At 37.7% G+C, this 17,972-nt stretch overlaps 1 protein-coding gene across 1 annotated transcript in view; it reads left to right on the top strand.

The window, feature by feature from the left end:
* The window catches only part of LOC126470542 (8-oxo-dGDP phosphatase NUDT18), a 173,237-nt gene extending 156,040 nt beyond the window's left edge, over window positions 1–17,197 (top strand). The window contains exons 5-6 of the mRNA XM_050098473.1: window positions 1,612–1,717; window positions 15,250–17,197. Of these exons, the coding sequence (XP_049954430.1) occupies window positions 1,612–1,717; window positions 15,250–15,495 (352 nt within the window). The 3' untranslated portion in view covers window positions 15,496–17,197. The remainder of the gene's footprint in view (window positions 1–1,611; window positions 1,718–15,249) is intronic.
* Window positions 17,198–17,972: the final 775 nt, after the last annotated feature.

The raw sequence follows: 17,972 nt of genomic DNA, 5'->3' as shown, positions 1-17,972 counted from the left end.
TGGCAGAGTCCTATCATCCTGGCAGGGCTGTGAGCCTTGGAAAAATTCTGTTACAAAAATGACCAGTGCTTATAATTAGCAGCAGTGTGCTTGCTGTGCATGTTTGCTACAACCAGTCACGTATATTAAAATAGTACTGCTACTGTCAGTGTGGAAATCTGCTTTGCCCCTTGCTGCATTAGACTATGCAATACCATTGAGTTGACTGTTTCAGCAAGGTGGCCTGGCTCAGAACATTACTTTGGCCTTATTGAGTTATTACAGTGACAACATCCTGAACTCACCAGCCATCAGTGTTTCTGCAATACACTGCTCATGCTCTCAGTAATATGCCCATATATGGTCATTAAGGTACAATTCAGTGTCTTGCATATCCCTGTTTTTGATTCATTTGGTCAATTATTTCATTTATAGAATAAGAACTGTAAATAAAAGAAAAAATATGGAGAAGTGAACACAATTCAATAACACTAATGTAGTACTTTGAAGAAATAGAATAATTAAAAGATCAGCAATGAAAAATGAAATTTAGAATTGTATTGTGTATTGAACATGTGTATTGTACTGCTCATTAGGCAAATCTTGATGTGTTACATTAACCACACACTCTCCATATCACATTACAACTGTCTCAGACTGGCTCTGGGCCAGCTTATATGCCAGATTCTGGTGTGGTCTTGTCAGAGGGTGCTCCTGACGACAGCTGCCCTGTGGATATTTGCACCACAGTGGCCAACAGCTGTTTGGTTTCCATAGTAACATAGGGTGACTTCACTATATATCCCTCCCTCCCCCCAAATCCCTCCTGGATGATGCCACTACAACCTGTCCGCCTAAGCAGTGATTGCCAAGGGAAAAGACATAGGGGGTGTGGTTCAAAGCAGGTGGGTGTTTGGCATAGCTGTGTCTAAACACATTTTCTAGACTACGTCTAACCAGTTTGCATTTCCATAGATCAGTCAGTCACTCGGTTCACTTCCACAGCCTGGGGTGTATTTGCAAGAGAATAACTAAAACATACATCTTGTAAGTGTTTTTTGCCCACTGCTGCAGAAACATCTTGGTGACGGTGTTGCTGCTGACGTGACATGTCCTTGCTAGTATAGTTGTTTATGGAGGTATTCAAATCGTGAAGCAGGTGTGAGTCCTGCTGGAGATAATGTCCTGATCTTCAGCCCTCCAGCTGAAACACGTGCACTGCTTGGTAGTGTCAAAGACGATCTCAGACTGAGAAAATTTAGGCTGTGACTACCTTTTTTGCATCAGATGTTTACTGTGTTAAAATTACTATTAATGCTCTTGCATGTGACAAACTTAAGCTCAGTTATCAATGAATTTGACAAAACATTAGCAAATTTCTATCAAGGAGCTTGCAAAATTTGCAACGTCTATTGTACTGAAAAGGCAGTTAGGAAGTTATATTTAATGGATTGCGTATGTACATATGTTTCATAAAACTAACTTTTCAAATTTAAACAGATGAAAAATCATGATAAGCATGTTCTTGCAAGCTGATTGACCAGAAATTAATAAGTATATGTTAAATAGCGTTTTAGAAATGTAAAGTAATATAAAAAATATGGACTTTCATAATTATTTTATAATTTCCAGTAATCGTCTTCACATATTGCTGTCAGAGAAAAATGATATACATTTACCACTCTGTGAAATAAATCCAAGGAAGAGCTTACACTCAATACTGAAGACATTTATGACAGTAAGTATAAGGTTTTACCTTGTATAGAAATAACAGCTGAAAGTTACAAATACAGGTACAGTTAAAGCTATATAAAGCCTTTAATCAGTAGTGGTGAAAATAACTACGCAAAGAACATCTATATGCATAAAAAAATTCAGGTCATTGTACTTTCTGGAGCAAAGGCCATTTTTGAGATGATGCTGATAAAAATTAGGTTCTGAGACAGTGATGAAGAAGGGAAAAAACCACACACTCAGTAACTAAACAGAAGGCAGATGAGGAAGTGAGAACAATTCCCAAAAGGTTTTAAGTAGGCACCCTTGCAGAGTGCTTCAAGAATTTGCAGACACATATATAGAAATGCAGGAATGCAGGGAAAGAGTAAATAAAAATGTTCAGATATGACAAATACATGATGTTAAAGAAAAGAGTAAAAAATTGCAAAAGACATGGGTAGGGAAAAAAGAAAGGAATAATGGACACATGAAGAACAAAAACATTTGCACACATACCAAATAAAACAGAAAGTGAACTGGATCAAGCCAGTGACAGGCCTACAGGAGAGAGAGTGCAAGTTGGTTGAAGAAGTATAGTCACATCTCATTGTTAGAAGTTCATGTGAACTGTGTGCAGAAATCAAATGTGATCAAGTAAGAGTTCATGCAAGTAAATGAGACTGCAAGTAAATTAGACTTCAAGGTATTTGTAGAGCATTTCTTGTAATTGAGTTACTTCGAATTGCTAGTGTAGGTTAATTATGTCATTTAATTGTGGTGCTAGGTTTAAGTGGACTGAATTATGCAAGATTCATATAATACTAATGATAATAAGTATAGCAAGTACTATTTGCATATTGTTACATATAATCTTATTTCAATAACAGCTGCAGTTGAATGCCTAAATCATGTTTCATACCACAATCAGTTGCCTATTTCTGGTAAGATGTTTAAGGATATTAAATAAGTAAAATGGGAAATGTGTGAATTTTCTGGCTAGCATATGTGTAGATTTGGCTCAACATAATAATTTCCCCCTATTTAAATGTATTAAATTCGGTAACGGAAGTAAATATTTCAGGCTTTCATGACACAACCAAACTTTGATAAATTCTGATTTGACAGCCCTTCTGTGTCTTGTAACGAGATTCTGTGCCAAAACTATGTTGGCTTTATCTTCTGCGGAAATATTTTATGTATAATGATAACAAATAGACATGACCTGTTTAAGGATGTCCATGTGTTTAAGGATGTCCACATTGAAACTGATATTAGTGACAATCAGTCAGCTTTAGCAACAATGGTTACAAAAGTACAAAGAACAACCAAAAGAAGTACAAAGATTTATGCGCTTAATAAAATAGATAAACAAGACAGTTCATGGTGGGAGGGACCTCAATAGTGTTGGTATCAGTAGTTAAACTTCTAAAGAAACAGTGACTACTGCACAATAAAAGTAAAACAAAGCACAGGGCTTTAGATATAGAAATGCTAAATCAAACATGTTTGGCTGTCAGAAGAACAATGACTGAAAGCTTCAGCAATCTACCTTAACAGAAAGAGTTTTTGCAAAACTCAGATAAATTGTCATATTTGAAGGCTGTCAGTGGCACCATAGTTAATGTAAAGACACTCATTGATGGCAGCAAAAGGAAAGTAGAAATGCTGAACTTAATTTTGAAATGTTCCTTAGTGGGGAAAGATGTGGGAGTACTGCCCCTGTTTAATTCTTGCACCATTCCATAAACTAGTGATAAAGATGTTAATGTCAGCCGTATTGAGAAACTTAAGATATACCAGGGAAATGTGTTGAGAGCTTTGCTGTGCATGTTGTACATTAATGACCTGGCAAACAGTATTAATGGTAATCTCAGACATTTTGCAAATGCTGCACTATCTGAAAAAATCTGGCAGATATTCAGTTGGATCTTGATAAGAGTTCAAGATGGTGCAAGTATTGACAACTTGTTCTTAATTTTAAAAAATCTAAAATTGTGCCCTTGACAGAATGCAAATGATTAGTTTTCTCAGGGCAGCTGTTGTGAGGCACAAATTGAATCAGTCAACTCATACAAATACCTGGATGTAATAATTTGTGGGGATAAGAAATGGAATGATCACACAGGTTGAGTTGTAGGTAAAGCAAATGACAGACTTGAATTTTATAAGAACCATGTCTGCTACATGTCTCAGAATACTGTCAGTATTGAATGTATATGCCAAAGGGTGGGCAGTAAAAATGGTCACAGGTTTGTTTGACTTCATATCTTTTTCAATATATTTCTTTATTAACTGTCTGAGGGTTCTCTTACTACTGGAAATAATAATCTTATTTAATATAACAATAGAAGAATCCGAAGCCCGTGGAAAACATATGAATAAAATGCATTGGAATATTATGTTCACCGTTGAACACCAGACAGTCAAACATTTAAATTTCCTGGATATCATTTTAAACAGATATTAACTGCAAACATAAATTTCAAGTATACATGAGACCAACACAACCAGATGTCGCAATGAAATAAACCTCGTGCCACCTAGGTAAGTTCAAAATGGCATAACATAGAGCAATGCTCAACAGAATATACGAAATCGTCTTAAGAGTCCAAAATTAATACCTGAGTTAAACAGTAAAATATATTCCCACATACCCAATGACAAAGACAAGCCAACACCAAATAAGGCTACATCACAACTAACAGATAAGTCAGATAAGTATGTGAGCATGCCATAGGTAGGGAAAATTACATGTAAAGTAGCAAACCTTTTCTGAGGTGGTTCAAATAACAGAATTAGCTTCTGCACAAATAACAAAGTAAAGGGTAAAGTCACCCATAGTATTAAAAACAATGGCAAGCCATACAATTGGTTTTGGATTACAAGCTAAGCTGCATTTTATGCCCAAAGATGACATAGGCCAAACAGAAAGAAACTTCAATATATGATTCCACAAACATAAGGATGCTCTACATTTAAAAATAATCCAAGAAATCCATGCTACATTACATGTTGCTGGAGTTGGCTGTCAAGTGACAGACATAATACATAATCCACAAATACTGCACCTGGCCACCAAAGGCAAAAAAAAAAATGGACCTACTTGAAGAAACATAAATTTATTCATACAAGTACACATCCCCAAATGACATAAATGATCAAACAGTGTTACTAAACATTTTTTCTGAGAAATTTCCATAAACTGCGTGTACAGCTTAAACATAAAGTGCAGTTATGGCAGCAACATAATAAATAAATAAAGACTATAATTTTCTGTCCTCTGTCCCAAAGTGAAAGTTTAATAACAGTATATTATAGAAGTTATTTACTTATTGCTTTATTCATTGTAAAATATTAGTCCAGTGTGCAAAGCTATTAGCTATCCGTATAATATGTGATATCACTAGTTATGGGGATAAAATCATCCTATATCACTTTAATAATATTCAGTATAATTTAGCTATCATTCGGCAATACTAAGTTGATAGCCTTTCATGTTAATTGCTAAAAGTCATTTTACATCAGAAAAGAATGTGTGATTCTTTACAGTACATATATTGTATACTGAGCAGTTCTTTAATCATACTGAGGTGTTTATTTAGTTTTAGAGGCAGCAATATTAGGTCTATGAACATAGCTGACCACTCGCTCAAATTGCTCGGTGCATGTAGTTCCACGAAAGTTTGGCAGATGTCAGTGGAAGTATTTTGGATCTGTGGAGCAACTGCACTTGAATCCCTTCATGCTTGTTTGAACATGCTATGTTTAAATGACCTGATCAGTTTCCAGCTGCAAGAACATGGTGTGTGAATGTGAGGCATAGAAAACTGTGAAAATGCAACTAGATTAAAAAAAAAAGGTCCTGAGAGTAAAAGATGGTGGTCATAGTAGTGTTGGAAGTGATTTTTATTAGTGGCTGGTAAGGCTACATGTACTCATACTGTGGCAGGTGCTCTGCTTCTCTGCCTTACAGATCTACCACCACACATCTGAAGACACATGTTTGAAGAATGCAACAAAGTGTAAGTTCTGAATCATTACCACTTTAAGTCAAAGCTATGGCAACTAAAAAATGTCTGAAGAAATATGTGTCAGAGCTCTTCATCCATTTATATTAGAATCAGACGGAGGATTTCATGCCTTATGTCGGGAGGTTGTAAATGTTGATTCAGAATCAGGACATGTGGACTCTACAACATTTTATCTTATCCTAAGACAGAAGAAACTGATGAAAAACAATTGAGTATGATGTCCAGCATTGTCCAAGTTGTCCAGGATGTAGGTGTGCATGCGTGGGCATGTACAGCAAATATGTGGAAAGATACGTATTGGGAAAGGTGATACCTTTCTATATCAGTATTGGGTACTGCTCAGTATGTTATTGGTGAAAACTTACTTTTCTAAGGGAAAAAAAATCTGGTGAATTTATGGAAAACTACATTATGGAAACATCATTTAACTTAGGAGTAAATCCATGGCATGTTAATAAGATTTCCAGTGTCGTAGACTGAGGCACAAATAGATGCAAGATATTCCAATCCATTCAGCATTATACATGCATTATACGTGTTTTGAACACAGATCTGAAATACATTTTAATTCATGAGTATTTAAAAAATGAAGTTGCAGTAGTTTATTCCATGACATATGGTGCCAGATATGCTGTTTCATGAAGAAAACTGGTGACACATAAATTCAGTACAGACAAGTTAGAAACAAGAAATGGAGACTAGGTGGAACAGCTTGTTTAAAATGGTACTGTTTGCAAGTAGGCAGCACTATGAAATTGTGAATGTACTTGCCAAGGAGGGTGTCTTTGTAAAATGTACAAAATGTACTGGTTATTCAATGACATTGAAAAAGAGCTCATGACTTTTTGGAAATATTCTAAGATTCCCCAGAAGTGCTCAAAGGTGAGAAATATCCTACAATTCAGTTTGTTTTGGAGTGGATGTGTAAATTGAAAAGTCGTTGTAACACAGGGCTTGAAGATACAGAGATATATATTTACATTACTGTAGATCTAGTTTTCTTGTTTAGTATATGCTTTGTGTCTAGCAAATGAAAATTATACTTCTTAACTGCAAAACGCCAGTGTCAGTGTCACTAGTAGTTTGGTAGTATACTAGAACTGTAATATTATCATGTATTAACTGTAGATTCTAAGAGTGCTGAAAGTCCGCTGTCTCTGTCTCACAGAGAAGGAAGTTGAATTTCAGACAGTGTACACAATAGTAACATCTTTGTGGCTGATTGCCTAATTATTAAAAACTTACTCCGTTTTTGTGATATCTGTAACTGTTTATTTAGGGCCACTGAGAGAATGTCAGCCACACTCAACAGCAAAAAAATAAAGTCTATGTTTTTGCAGTGAGTAGACTGTGGGCCACATCATACTCAATCTTATGCAACAGTTATCCACTTGAAAGTTGGAAGCACAGCAGTTCTCAAGCTATCTAATTTAGCAAGAAGAATGTTTTGTGTTCCAACCTCAAATGTGACTAGCAAGAGAAATTTCTGTAAGCATGGAAGAATATCTTGGACTAACAAAGCAGACATGATCCAAAAGGGAAGATGAAATTCTGACAGTCCACTGTAATCACAACACTAGCAGATAATAATTTGGAGACAGTTTTATTCCTGTTACATTTCTAATTTGTTATGTGATAAAACTGATAAACATAAATTTGAATTGATAAAGCAGATATGGTTAGAAAAAACAGCAATGTAATTTTTCACTCAGATACCTACCATCATTACAAAATTTGGTAGTTACATAGTTTTCTTGTGAAACTCTACACTGTTTCCAAATTGTCATAATTGCCTAAAGCTAGCTGTTTTCTCTAATGGATCATACACTCCTGGAAATTGAAATAAGAACACCGTGAATTCATTGTCCCAGGAAGGGGAAACTTTATTGACACATTCCTGGGGTCAGATACATCACATGATCACACTGACAGAACCACAGGCACATAGACACAGGCAACAGAGCATGCACAATGTCGGCACTAGTACAGTGTATATCCACCTTTCGCAGCAATGCAGGCTGCTATTCTCCCATGGAGACGATCGTAGAGATGCTGGATGTAGTCCTGTGGAACGGCTTGCCATGCCATTTCCACCTGGTGCCTCAGTTGGACCAGCGTTCGTGCTGGACGTGCAGACCGCGTGAGACGACGCTTCATCCAGTCCCAAACATGCTCAATGGGGGACAGATCCGGAGATCTTGCTGGCCAGGGTAGTTGACTTACACCTTCTAGAGCACGTTGGGTGGCACAGGATACATGCGGACGTGCATAGTCCTGTTGGAACAGCAAGTTCCCTTGCCGGTCTAGGAATGGTAGAACGATGGGTTCGATGACGGTTTGGATGTACCGTGCACTATTCAGTGTCCCCTCGACGATCACCAGTGGTGTACGGCCAGTGTAGGAGATCGCTCCCCACACCATGATGCCGGGTGTTGGCCCTGTGTGCCTCGGTCGTATGCAGTCCTGATTGTGGCGCTCACCTGCACGGCGCCAAACACGCATACGACCATCATTGGCACCAAGGCAGAAGCGACTCTCATCGCTGAAGACGACACGTCTCCATTCGTCCCTCCATTCACACCTGTCGCGACACCACTGGAGGCGGGCTGCACGATGTTGGGGCGTGAGCGGAAGACGGCCTAACGGTGTGCGGGACCGTAGCCCAGCTTCATGGAGACGGTTGCGAATGGTCCTCGCCGATACCCCAGAAGCAACAGTGTCCCTAATTTGCTGGGAAGTGGCGGTGCGGTCCCCTACGGCACTGCGTAGGATCCTATGGTCTTGGCGTGCATCCGTGCGTCGCTGCGGTCCGGTCCCAGGTCGACCGGCACATGCACCTTCCGCCGACCACTGGCGACAACATCGATGTACTGTGGAGACCTCACGCCCCACGTGTTGAGCAATTCGGCGGTACGTCCACCTGGCCTCCCGCATGGCCACTATACGCCCTCGCTCAAAGTCCGTCAACTGCACATACGGTTCACGTCCACGCTGTCGTGGCATGCTACCAGTGTTAAAGACTGCGATGGAGCTCCGTATGCCACGGCAAACTGGCTGACACTGACGGCGGCGGTGCACAAATGCTGCGCAGCTAGCGCCATTCGATGGCCAACATCGCGGTTCCTGGTGTGTCCGCTGTGCCGTGCGTGTGATCATTGCTTGTACAGCCCTCTCGCAGTGTCCGGAGCAAGTATGGTGGGTCTGACACACCGGTGTCAATGTGTTCTTTTTTCCATTTCCAGGAGTGTATGAGTGTAGTTCCATCAGCTGTGGGAATATGACAGAAGCAACACCGGCCTGCACTCTCTCTCTCTCTCTCTCTCTCTCTCTCTCTCTCTCTCATGCACTCGAGTGAGTACGAATGAACAGAATGCCCAGCTCGCAGATCTCTGGCTGCGACATTCAAAATACAGTTGATAAAAAGCCTGTGCTGAAGAAAGTATACATAATGTAACGTAACAGTTGGAAATGGGTGAAAACTTGAAATCCATCCTGACATAAAGCTTTACAAAAGAGTGGCAGATCACTGTATTCCTTCAAGTAATGTTAGTATACATATGATGTAGCAGTTTCTGAGAAACCTTTTCATATTTACACATAGAAGTTAGCAGAAAATTAAATAAATTTTAGTCTGTGCAATTGATCCACAGTATTTTGCTGTAAAAAAAACTCAAAACCATTGAAGAATAGCAAGATAAAACTTTTGATATCACATCTAACAGAAGGAACACCTTGAAGTACATAAATTCATTTTTCATTGTTACTCTCTTGGCAACTGTAAGTATGATATTTAAGTAGATGGAACTCTGCTATAAAATAACGTTAATTATGGGGGCAATCCGAAAAGTAAGACTTCATGTTATTTTAGATATACAAACAACTGTTTATTTTCCATAATATTTACATCATTTTATAAGTTGAAGAATCTAAACTTGCCATTTTGGTCAATGAATTTTTGTAGATGCTGAGACATTTTTGCAATTTCCAGTTCATATCAGCTCACTGCCAAGACCTTCAGCAAGAGTTGAATCATCTTCCAAACGATCATCAGAGCAGAACCAGATTAGATTAGATTGGATTAGTACTTGTTCCATAGATCATAAATACGACACTTCGTAATGATGTGGAACTTGTCAGATTAATAAAAGGTGTCTATACAAGATATTACATTACACAAAATATTACATGACACTTAATATTTTTATTTTATTTTATTTTTTTGTGGGGGTTGGAGAAATTACCCTTTTACTATATCCAGAAAGAAAACTGGTGTTCTATGGATCGGAGCGTGGAATATCAGATCCCTTAATCAGGCAGGTAGGTTAGAAAATTTAAAAAGGGAAATGGATAGGTTAAAGTTAGATATAGTGGGAATTAGTGAAGTTTGGTGGCAGGAGGAACAAGACTTTTGGTCAGGTGAATACAGGGTTATGAATACAAAATCAAATAGGGGTAATGCAGGAGTAGGTTTAATAATGAATAAAAAAAATAGGAGTTCAGGTAAGCTACAGCAAACAACATAGTGAACACAGTATTGTGGCCAAGATAGACACGAAGCCCATGCCTACGACAGTAGTACAAGTCTATACGACGACAAGCTCTGCAGATGATGAAGAAATTGATGAAATGTATGACAAGATAAAAAAAATTATTCAGGTAGTGAAGGGAGACCAAAATTTAATAGTCATGGGTGACTGGAATTCAAGAGTAGGAAAAGGGAGAGAAGGAAACATAGTAGGTGAATATGGATTGGGGGTAAGAAATGAAAGAGGAAGCCGTCTGGTAAAATTTTGCACGGAGCATAACTTAATCATAGCTAACTCTTGGTTCAAGAATCATAAAAGAAGGTTGTATACATGGAAGAATCCTGGAGATACTAGAAGGTATCAGATAGATTATATAATGGTAAGACAGAGATTTAGGAACCAGGTTTTAAATTGTAAGACATTTCCAGGGGCAAATGTGGGCTCTGACCACAATCTATTGGTTATGAACTGCAGATTGAAACTGAATAAACTGCAAAAAGGTGGGCATTTAAGGAGATGCGACCTGGATAAACTGACTAAACCAGAGGTTGTACAGAGTTTCAGGGAGAGCATAAGGGAACAATTGACAGGAATGGGGGAAAGAAATACAGTAGAAGAAGAATGGGCAGCTCTGAGGGATGAAGTAGTGAAGGCAGCAGAGGATCAAGTAGGTAAAAAGACGAGGACTAGTAGAAATCCTTGGGTAACAGAAGAAATATTGAATTTAATTGATGAAAGGAGAAAATATAAAAATGCAGTAAATGAAGCAGGAAAACGGAATATAAACGTCTCAAAAATGAGACCGACAGGAAGTGCAAAATGGCTAAGCAGGGATGGCTAGAGGACAAATGTAAGGATGTAGAGGCTTATATCACTTCGTGTAAGATAGATACTGCCTACAGGGAAATTAAAGAGACCTTTGAAGAACCACTTGTATGAATATCAAGAGCTCAGATGGAAACCCAGTTCTAAGCAAAGAAGGGAAAACAGAAAGGTGGAAGGAGTATATAGGAGTATATATAGTATATATATACAAGGGCGATGTACTTGAGGAAAATATTATGGAAATAGAAGAGGAAGTAGATGAAGATGAAATGAGAGATACAATACTGCGTGAAGTGTTTGACAGAGCAGTGAAAGACCTGAGTCGAAACAAGGCCCCGGGAGTAGACAACATTCCACTAGAACTACTGACAGCCTTGGGAGAGCCACTCCTGACAAAACTCTACCATCTGGTGAGCAAGATGTATGAGACAGGCGAAATACCCTCAGACTTCAAGAAGAATATAATAATTCCAATCCCAAAGAAAGCAGGCGTTGACAGATGTGAAAATTACTGAACTATCAGTTTAATAAGTCACGGCTGCAATAAATTACCGTGAATTCTTTATAGACAAATAGAAAAACTGTTAGAAGCTGACCTCGGGGAAGATCAGTTTGGATTCCGTAGAAATGTTGGAACATGTGAGACAATACTGACCCTACGACTTATCTTAGAAGCTAGATTAAGAAAAGGCAAACCTACGTTTCTAGCATTTATAGACTTAGAGAAAGCTTTTGACAATGTTGACTGGAATACTCTCTTTCGAATGCTGAAGGTGGTAGGGGTAAAATACAGGGAGCGAAAGGCTATTTACAATTTGTACAGAAACCAGATGGCAGTTACAAGAGTCGAGGGGTATGAAAGGGAAGCAGTGGTTGGGAAGGGAGTGAGACAGGGTTGTAGCCTCTCCCCGATGTTATTCAATCTGTATATTGAGCATGCAGTAAAGGAAACTAAAGAAAAATTTGGAGTAGGTATTAAAATCCATGGAGAAGAAATAAAAACATTAAGGTTCACCGATGACATTGTAATTCTGTCAGAGACAGCAAAGGACTTGGAAGAGCAGTTGAACGGAATGGATAGTGTCTTGAAAGGAGGATATAAGATGAACATCAACAAAAGCAAAACGAAGATAATGGAATGTAGTCGAGTTAACTCGGGTGACGGTGAGGGAATTAGATTAGGAAATGAGACACTTAAAGCAGTAAAGGAGTTTTGCTATTTGGGGAGCAAAATAACTGATGATGGTCAAAGTAGAGAGGACATAAAATGTAGACTGACATGGCAAGGAAAGCGTTTCTGAAGAAGCGAAATTTGTTAACATCGAGTCTAGATTTAAGTGTCAGGAAGTCATTTCTAAAAGTATTTGTATGGGGTGTAGCCATGTATGGAAGTGGAACATGGACGATAAATAGTTTGACAAGAAGAGAATAGAAGCTTTTGAAATGTGCTACAGAAGAACGCTGCAGATTGGATGGGTAGATCACATAACTAATGAGGAGGTATTGAATAGAATTGGGGAGAAGAGAAGTTTGTGGCACAACTTGACAAGAAGAAGGGACCAGTTAGTAGGACATGTTCTGAGGCATCAAGGGCTCACAAACTTAGCATTTGAGGGTAGCGCGGGGGGTAAAAAAGTAGAGGGAGACCAAGAGATGAATACACTAAGCAGATACAGAAGGATGTAGGTTCCAGTAAGTATTTGGAGATGAAGAAGTTTGCACAGGATAGAGTAGCATGGAGAGCTGCATTAAACCAGTCGCAGGACTGAAGACCACAACAACAACAACAACAGTGCAGATCATCCTTCTCCTAGTATTGTACCCATATACATTGCTATTACTTTTGAATTAGTTCGGATTGTTAATAACAAATTTCATAAGTGAATGTATATAGTGTGATGCTACAGTGAAGATCTCTAGCTCTTTAAATAAGTGTCTGCAGGATGATCTTGGATGAGCTCCAGCAATTATTCTGATTACATGCTTTTGTGCAATGAACACTCATTTACTCAATGATGAGTTACCCCAGAAAATGATGCCATATGAAAGCAGAGAATGAAAATAGGCATGGTAAACTAATTTACTGAGATGTATATCGCTAAAATTTGCAATGACCCTAATAGCATAAGTAGCTGAACTCAAACGTTTCAGCAGATCTTCAGTGTCCTTTTTTTCCAGTTCAACCGCTCATCAATGCATACACATAGAAATTTTGAATATTCTACCTTAGCGACCGATTTCTGATTGAAGACTATATTTATTAATGGTGTCATTCCATTTACTGTGTGGAACTGTATGTACTGTGTTTTTTCAAAGTTTAATGAGAGCCCATTTGCAGAGAACCACTTAATGATTTTCTGAAAAACATCATTTACAATTTCACCAGTTCCCAGAATGAGATTTTCACTCTGCAGTGGAGTGTGTGCTGATATGAAACTTCCTGGCAGATTAAAACTGTGTGCCTGACCGAGACTCGAACTTGGGACCGAGTTCGAGTCTCGGTCGGGCACACAGTTTTAATCTGCCAGGAAGTTTCAATTTCACCAGTTAATTCTTGTCTGTTGAGTATGATAGCTGTACTTGTATCATCGGCAGAAAGTACCAGCTTTGCACTGTCCAGACAAACGTTCTTTCAACTAAGAGAATAGGTGGTGTCAAGTCTGGACTGTATGGTGTGTGGGTGATAACATTCAAACCAATTTTTTACAGGAGATTGACAGTTTGATGGGTGACATGTTTGCAGGTGTTGTCATGAGGAATGCTTTCATCTTTGCTCAACATTCATCTTCTCCAGTTCTGAATTGTTATTTTAAGTTTGTTCATTTTTTCACAATACCTGTCAGCATTTATCGTTGCCCCAGCAAGCAGAAAGTTGAACAACAGTGCATCCTCCTGTGGTCCCAAAACACAGTTGCTGTAACTTTACTGGCAGACTGTGTTTGCTTGAATTTCTACTGCTTTGGTGAGGAGGGATGCCGCCCCTGTTTTGACTTGTTTTGTCACAGGTGTAAAATTGATTGTCCTGGTTTTGTCACCTTTAACAATCGAGTCCACAAAGTTGTCCTTTTCATCTGCATAGTGGTGAAGAAATTCAAGAGAAGAATCATCTTGCACACGCCATCTGATGTCACAACTTTTCCATTAAAACCCTGTGGATGATGCTTCAGGAAACCTAAGGTACCAAAATACAGAGAGCATTCAGAGTGATCCTCCCATCTTTATGCATGATTTGCTCAATATTTTCAACTGTCACATTGGACATTGATGGCCTACTGTTCATTTGTTTGAATTTCAGTACAACAAGCTGTAAACTATCTACACCAATTGCAAACATTTTTGACATGCATTCACAACTATCCATACACTTCTGACAGTTGATGATGTATTTCAAGCAGTTTAAAACATTTTGCATTCATAAATCAAATAACTGCATGAACTATGCAGTTGTTGGTAGCATTCAACAAAAGCTCCAATCTGAATGACTGCTAAGCCAAGACAGTGCATCCAGCCAACATGCATGTGTGCATGCTAATTTGGGCGAGGGATAGCACCAATCACAACAGTGTAGTCAACAGCCACACACTTTCTGTGCATCCCCAATGTTTTGGAAACCTTTCTTTTGAGATTGCCCTCATAGTACAACCAGAAATTAATTGTCCTAGACAAGGATTTTAATTTCCTTGCAAGTCTCTTGCTGTTGATTTCAAGATGGAGGGAAACATAAGATGAAATTAATAGCCACCAAATGAGATAACAGGGAAGACTAGACTTACTACTTTTCAAGGAGCGTCAGTTTCATATCCAAATACAAGAACAACTATTTAGGTTTCCCATGGTGATGTTTCAGATGAGTGCTGAGAGAATGATGTTACAAGTGTAAAACAGCTTTGTGCTATCCATATTTTTCCCTACATTAATTTGTAATTAGCTGTTAGTAACATGGTAGAGGTGTCAATCCCCTCCCACCAGCCAACAAATTTCCCCTTTCCCAAACTAGCTAATAAGTAACGCCCATTGAATGTTTGTTATCTTCATCACACAGGAATATAACAAGATTATGTGGTCAGGTAATTTCAAAGTGAAAAGGTTGTTCAGTGTAAGTAGTTTAGTATATGTGATTATGGTGATATCAATAATAATAATGAGTTTAATAAAAATTATGTTGCTTTCAGGAAATATTTGGTGCAGATGTGGCACCACACAAGCCACATGGAGTGTTAAGTGTTGAATTTTCGGGCAGACCTGAAGGTATAAATGACGGAGTTTGCCTTACCATTCTTGTTTCATTTCGCAAACCTCTTGAAGAAGTTGGTATAATAGACAAATACACATGGCTTGAAGTTTCAGAAACATTGGGCAATGAAATCCTTAATAAGCTTCCTAAGAATATGGTTACTCCATTAAATGTAATTCGATGAACTTGTGTTAAAATAATTATACAAGACCTATTTATCATGTATGTGTGTCTTTTCATTAATAATCATTACTGTTTCATTAACAATTTTATCAGGTTACATTGGTAAAATATGATATGTATTGTTCAGTTTCTTTAAATTTTGAACATGCAGACACAATTTAACACGAATGTTAGTACCTGCATAAAATGAAAAAAAGCATCCAGAGGAGATTTTATGGGTGAAAAGAAAAGAAAGATAGAAGTTCCATTAAACGAAAGATGGAAATTAAAGTAATTGTATAAGTGCATTGAGGTTTATTGGACAAAAATGAAATGTGACAAATGGTGAGAGAAGAAGATAAGTCATGACAGGATTTGCTGTAGATTAAAATAATGTATGCAGCTATGATGATTCAAGTTCCTAGAATAGGTGCTGTAAGGCAGAGAATTATATGTAATGAAAATCAGCGTGGCCTGTGGAAAATAACCACATGAAATGTATTTAGTGTGTGTGTGTGTGTGTGTGTGTGTGTGTGTGTGTGTGTGTGTGTGTGTGTGTTTTCAGCATTTCACATAATGTGTAACTCATTCTATGACTCTAATCAATCCCACAGTGAAGTTTTCATTTTGGCATCAGGATCTCTGTTTTGGTGGATACCGTTGCTTCTATTTCATTGAAGCTTGCTAATATTGCAGACACTATGATTCCAAAAGCTGGTTAATTCCGTATGTGGTCTCTCACATTGATGTTCATAACTCACAAAACTGGGTAATATTTTACATGGTAGCCTTGTATTTCAATGTTTCACATAGTCTTATATATGCTACATTCTTTTATAGAAAACTTTCCCATAATGGACATACAGTATTCACATTGTAACTGAGCATTTGTAAGTCACCCCTCCCCCTTTTACTCATTCTTCCCTATCTCCAGCCATCTGCAGTTAGGTTTCATAAAAAGCAGTTAGTTATATTTGCAGTTCAAAGTTCCCCGTATACACAGCATTTTACTATAAGCGTCACTTTTTCACTAAATCAGTCACCGCTGTGCACACTTTCATGTAATGGAATTCTTATTAAGTTGATTTTGTATATTTTTATATTTATTGTGTAGTTTGTGAGGTGAGCATATTTCCTGCAAAACACAGTGCCACTGCACATTGTCTTTCACTTTGTGAAGTCCCTATGCAAGACAAACCCCATCATGACACATTCCAAGTATTAAGTTATATTTATTTGAAAGCATATTAACTATTTTATTAGTTTGTATTTTATGTAATGAGATTAATGCATTGTCTATTGAAAATTTGTATATTTGTTAAATTTTTTGAGAATAATGTTTGATTTTTTATTCATTGTTAATTGTTTGATTGTGATTGTGATTTTTATGTCATCACCATTTTGTAATTACAACATAACATGAAAAACTAAGCTGTTGCTGTACTCACTGTACATACTGTGTAAATCTTCTTTGGCTTATAACTTATTGGTAACATTGCAATTAATTGTGGTTGTCGGGACATTAATAAACATTATATGCTGTTCACAGAGTGTGACTACTGGGTTCTTAAATCAGTAAATGTGATTGTTTTGTAATCATTATAAAGTCTGATATTCAAATAATACTGTGAATCTCTATTAAATAAAATTGCATGTAGAACACAATGTTGTGAAGCATTGGTGTGAATATAGTGAATAAAGAAAACCATATGTTTAAGAAAGAACTGAACATTGTTGTTTTCTAGATACACGCTTCACATAAAACTGTAACAGTTGTGACTGTGGAATTTTCTGACTGAGCTAACGACAAAGGTTAAGAAGATGCATAGATATGCTGAAAAGTGATGGTGTTGGGGTGTGGCTAACAAAACAGATATTAACAAAAAAAAACACCAGATGTATAGGAGGGCTTGAGTTCTTTTACCATATACTTCTACTTTCCTTCTCATCACTAGTTCCAGAAGGAAAGATTTGCAGACCCTGTTTTCAGTTACTTGACACTCATCGTTTGAAATGTGGTAATCAATGTCCAATGTCTTGGTTGTTACTTGCAGATGTTGCCAGTTATGTGAATGGCAGTTTTATTGGTATAAGTGGTGAGAGATACTTATTTTTCTTCAGTAATGTCTTGCTTGTAGTGATGGACATTTATTTATTTTCTTCTTCATAGTGAGCAAAACATCCATAATTTGTTGATTGATGGCGACATTATTCCACTTAGCCTGAATATTTGTAAGGCCTCTTCATAGTTAGACACCTGAGCTAGTTTTGTAACTAAGAGGTGGTCTCAATAAATGTACAGCCTAAGTGGGAAACTCTCACATTCATCTGATGAATTAATTTATTTACTCTTAATGAAAAATGATTAACAGAATGTCTGATTATATGGCTTTCCCTAATTCATACTGGGTGACCCTCCTACGAGTTTCCAGGTGTATTTTCTCTAATGTTTCAGCAGATATTTGCAATTTCATTTTTGGAATATGTAGTGAGAATCAA

Source organism: Schistocerca serialis, chromosome 3 (assembly GCF_023864345.2).
Source record: "Schistocerca serialis cubense isolate TAMUIC-IGC-003099 chromosome 3, iqSchSeri2.2, whole genome shotgun sequence".
NCBI classification, from domain to species: domain Eukaryota; kingdom Metazoa; phylum Arthropoda; class Insecta; order Orthoptera; family Acrididae; genus Schistocerca; species Schistocerca serialis.
The sequence above is the reverse complement of the archived record's forward strand: the minus strand, read 5'-3'. Positions and strand labels throughout refer to the sequence as shown.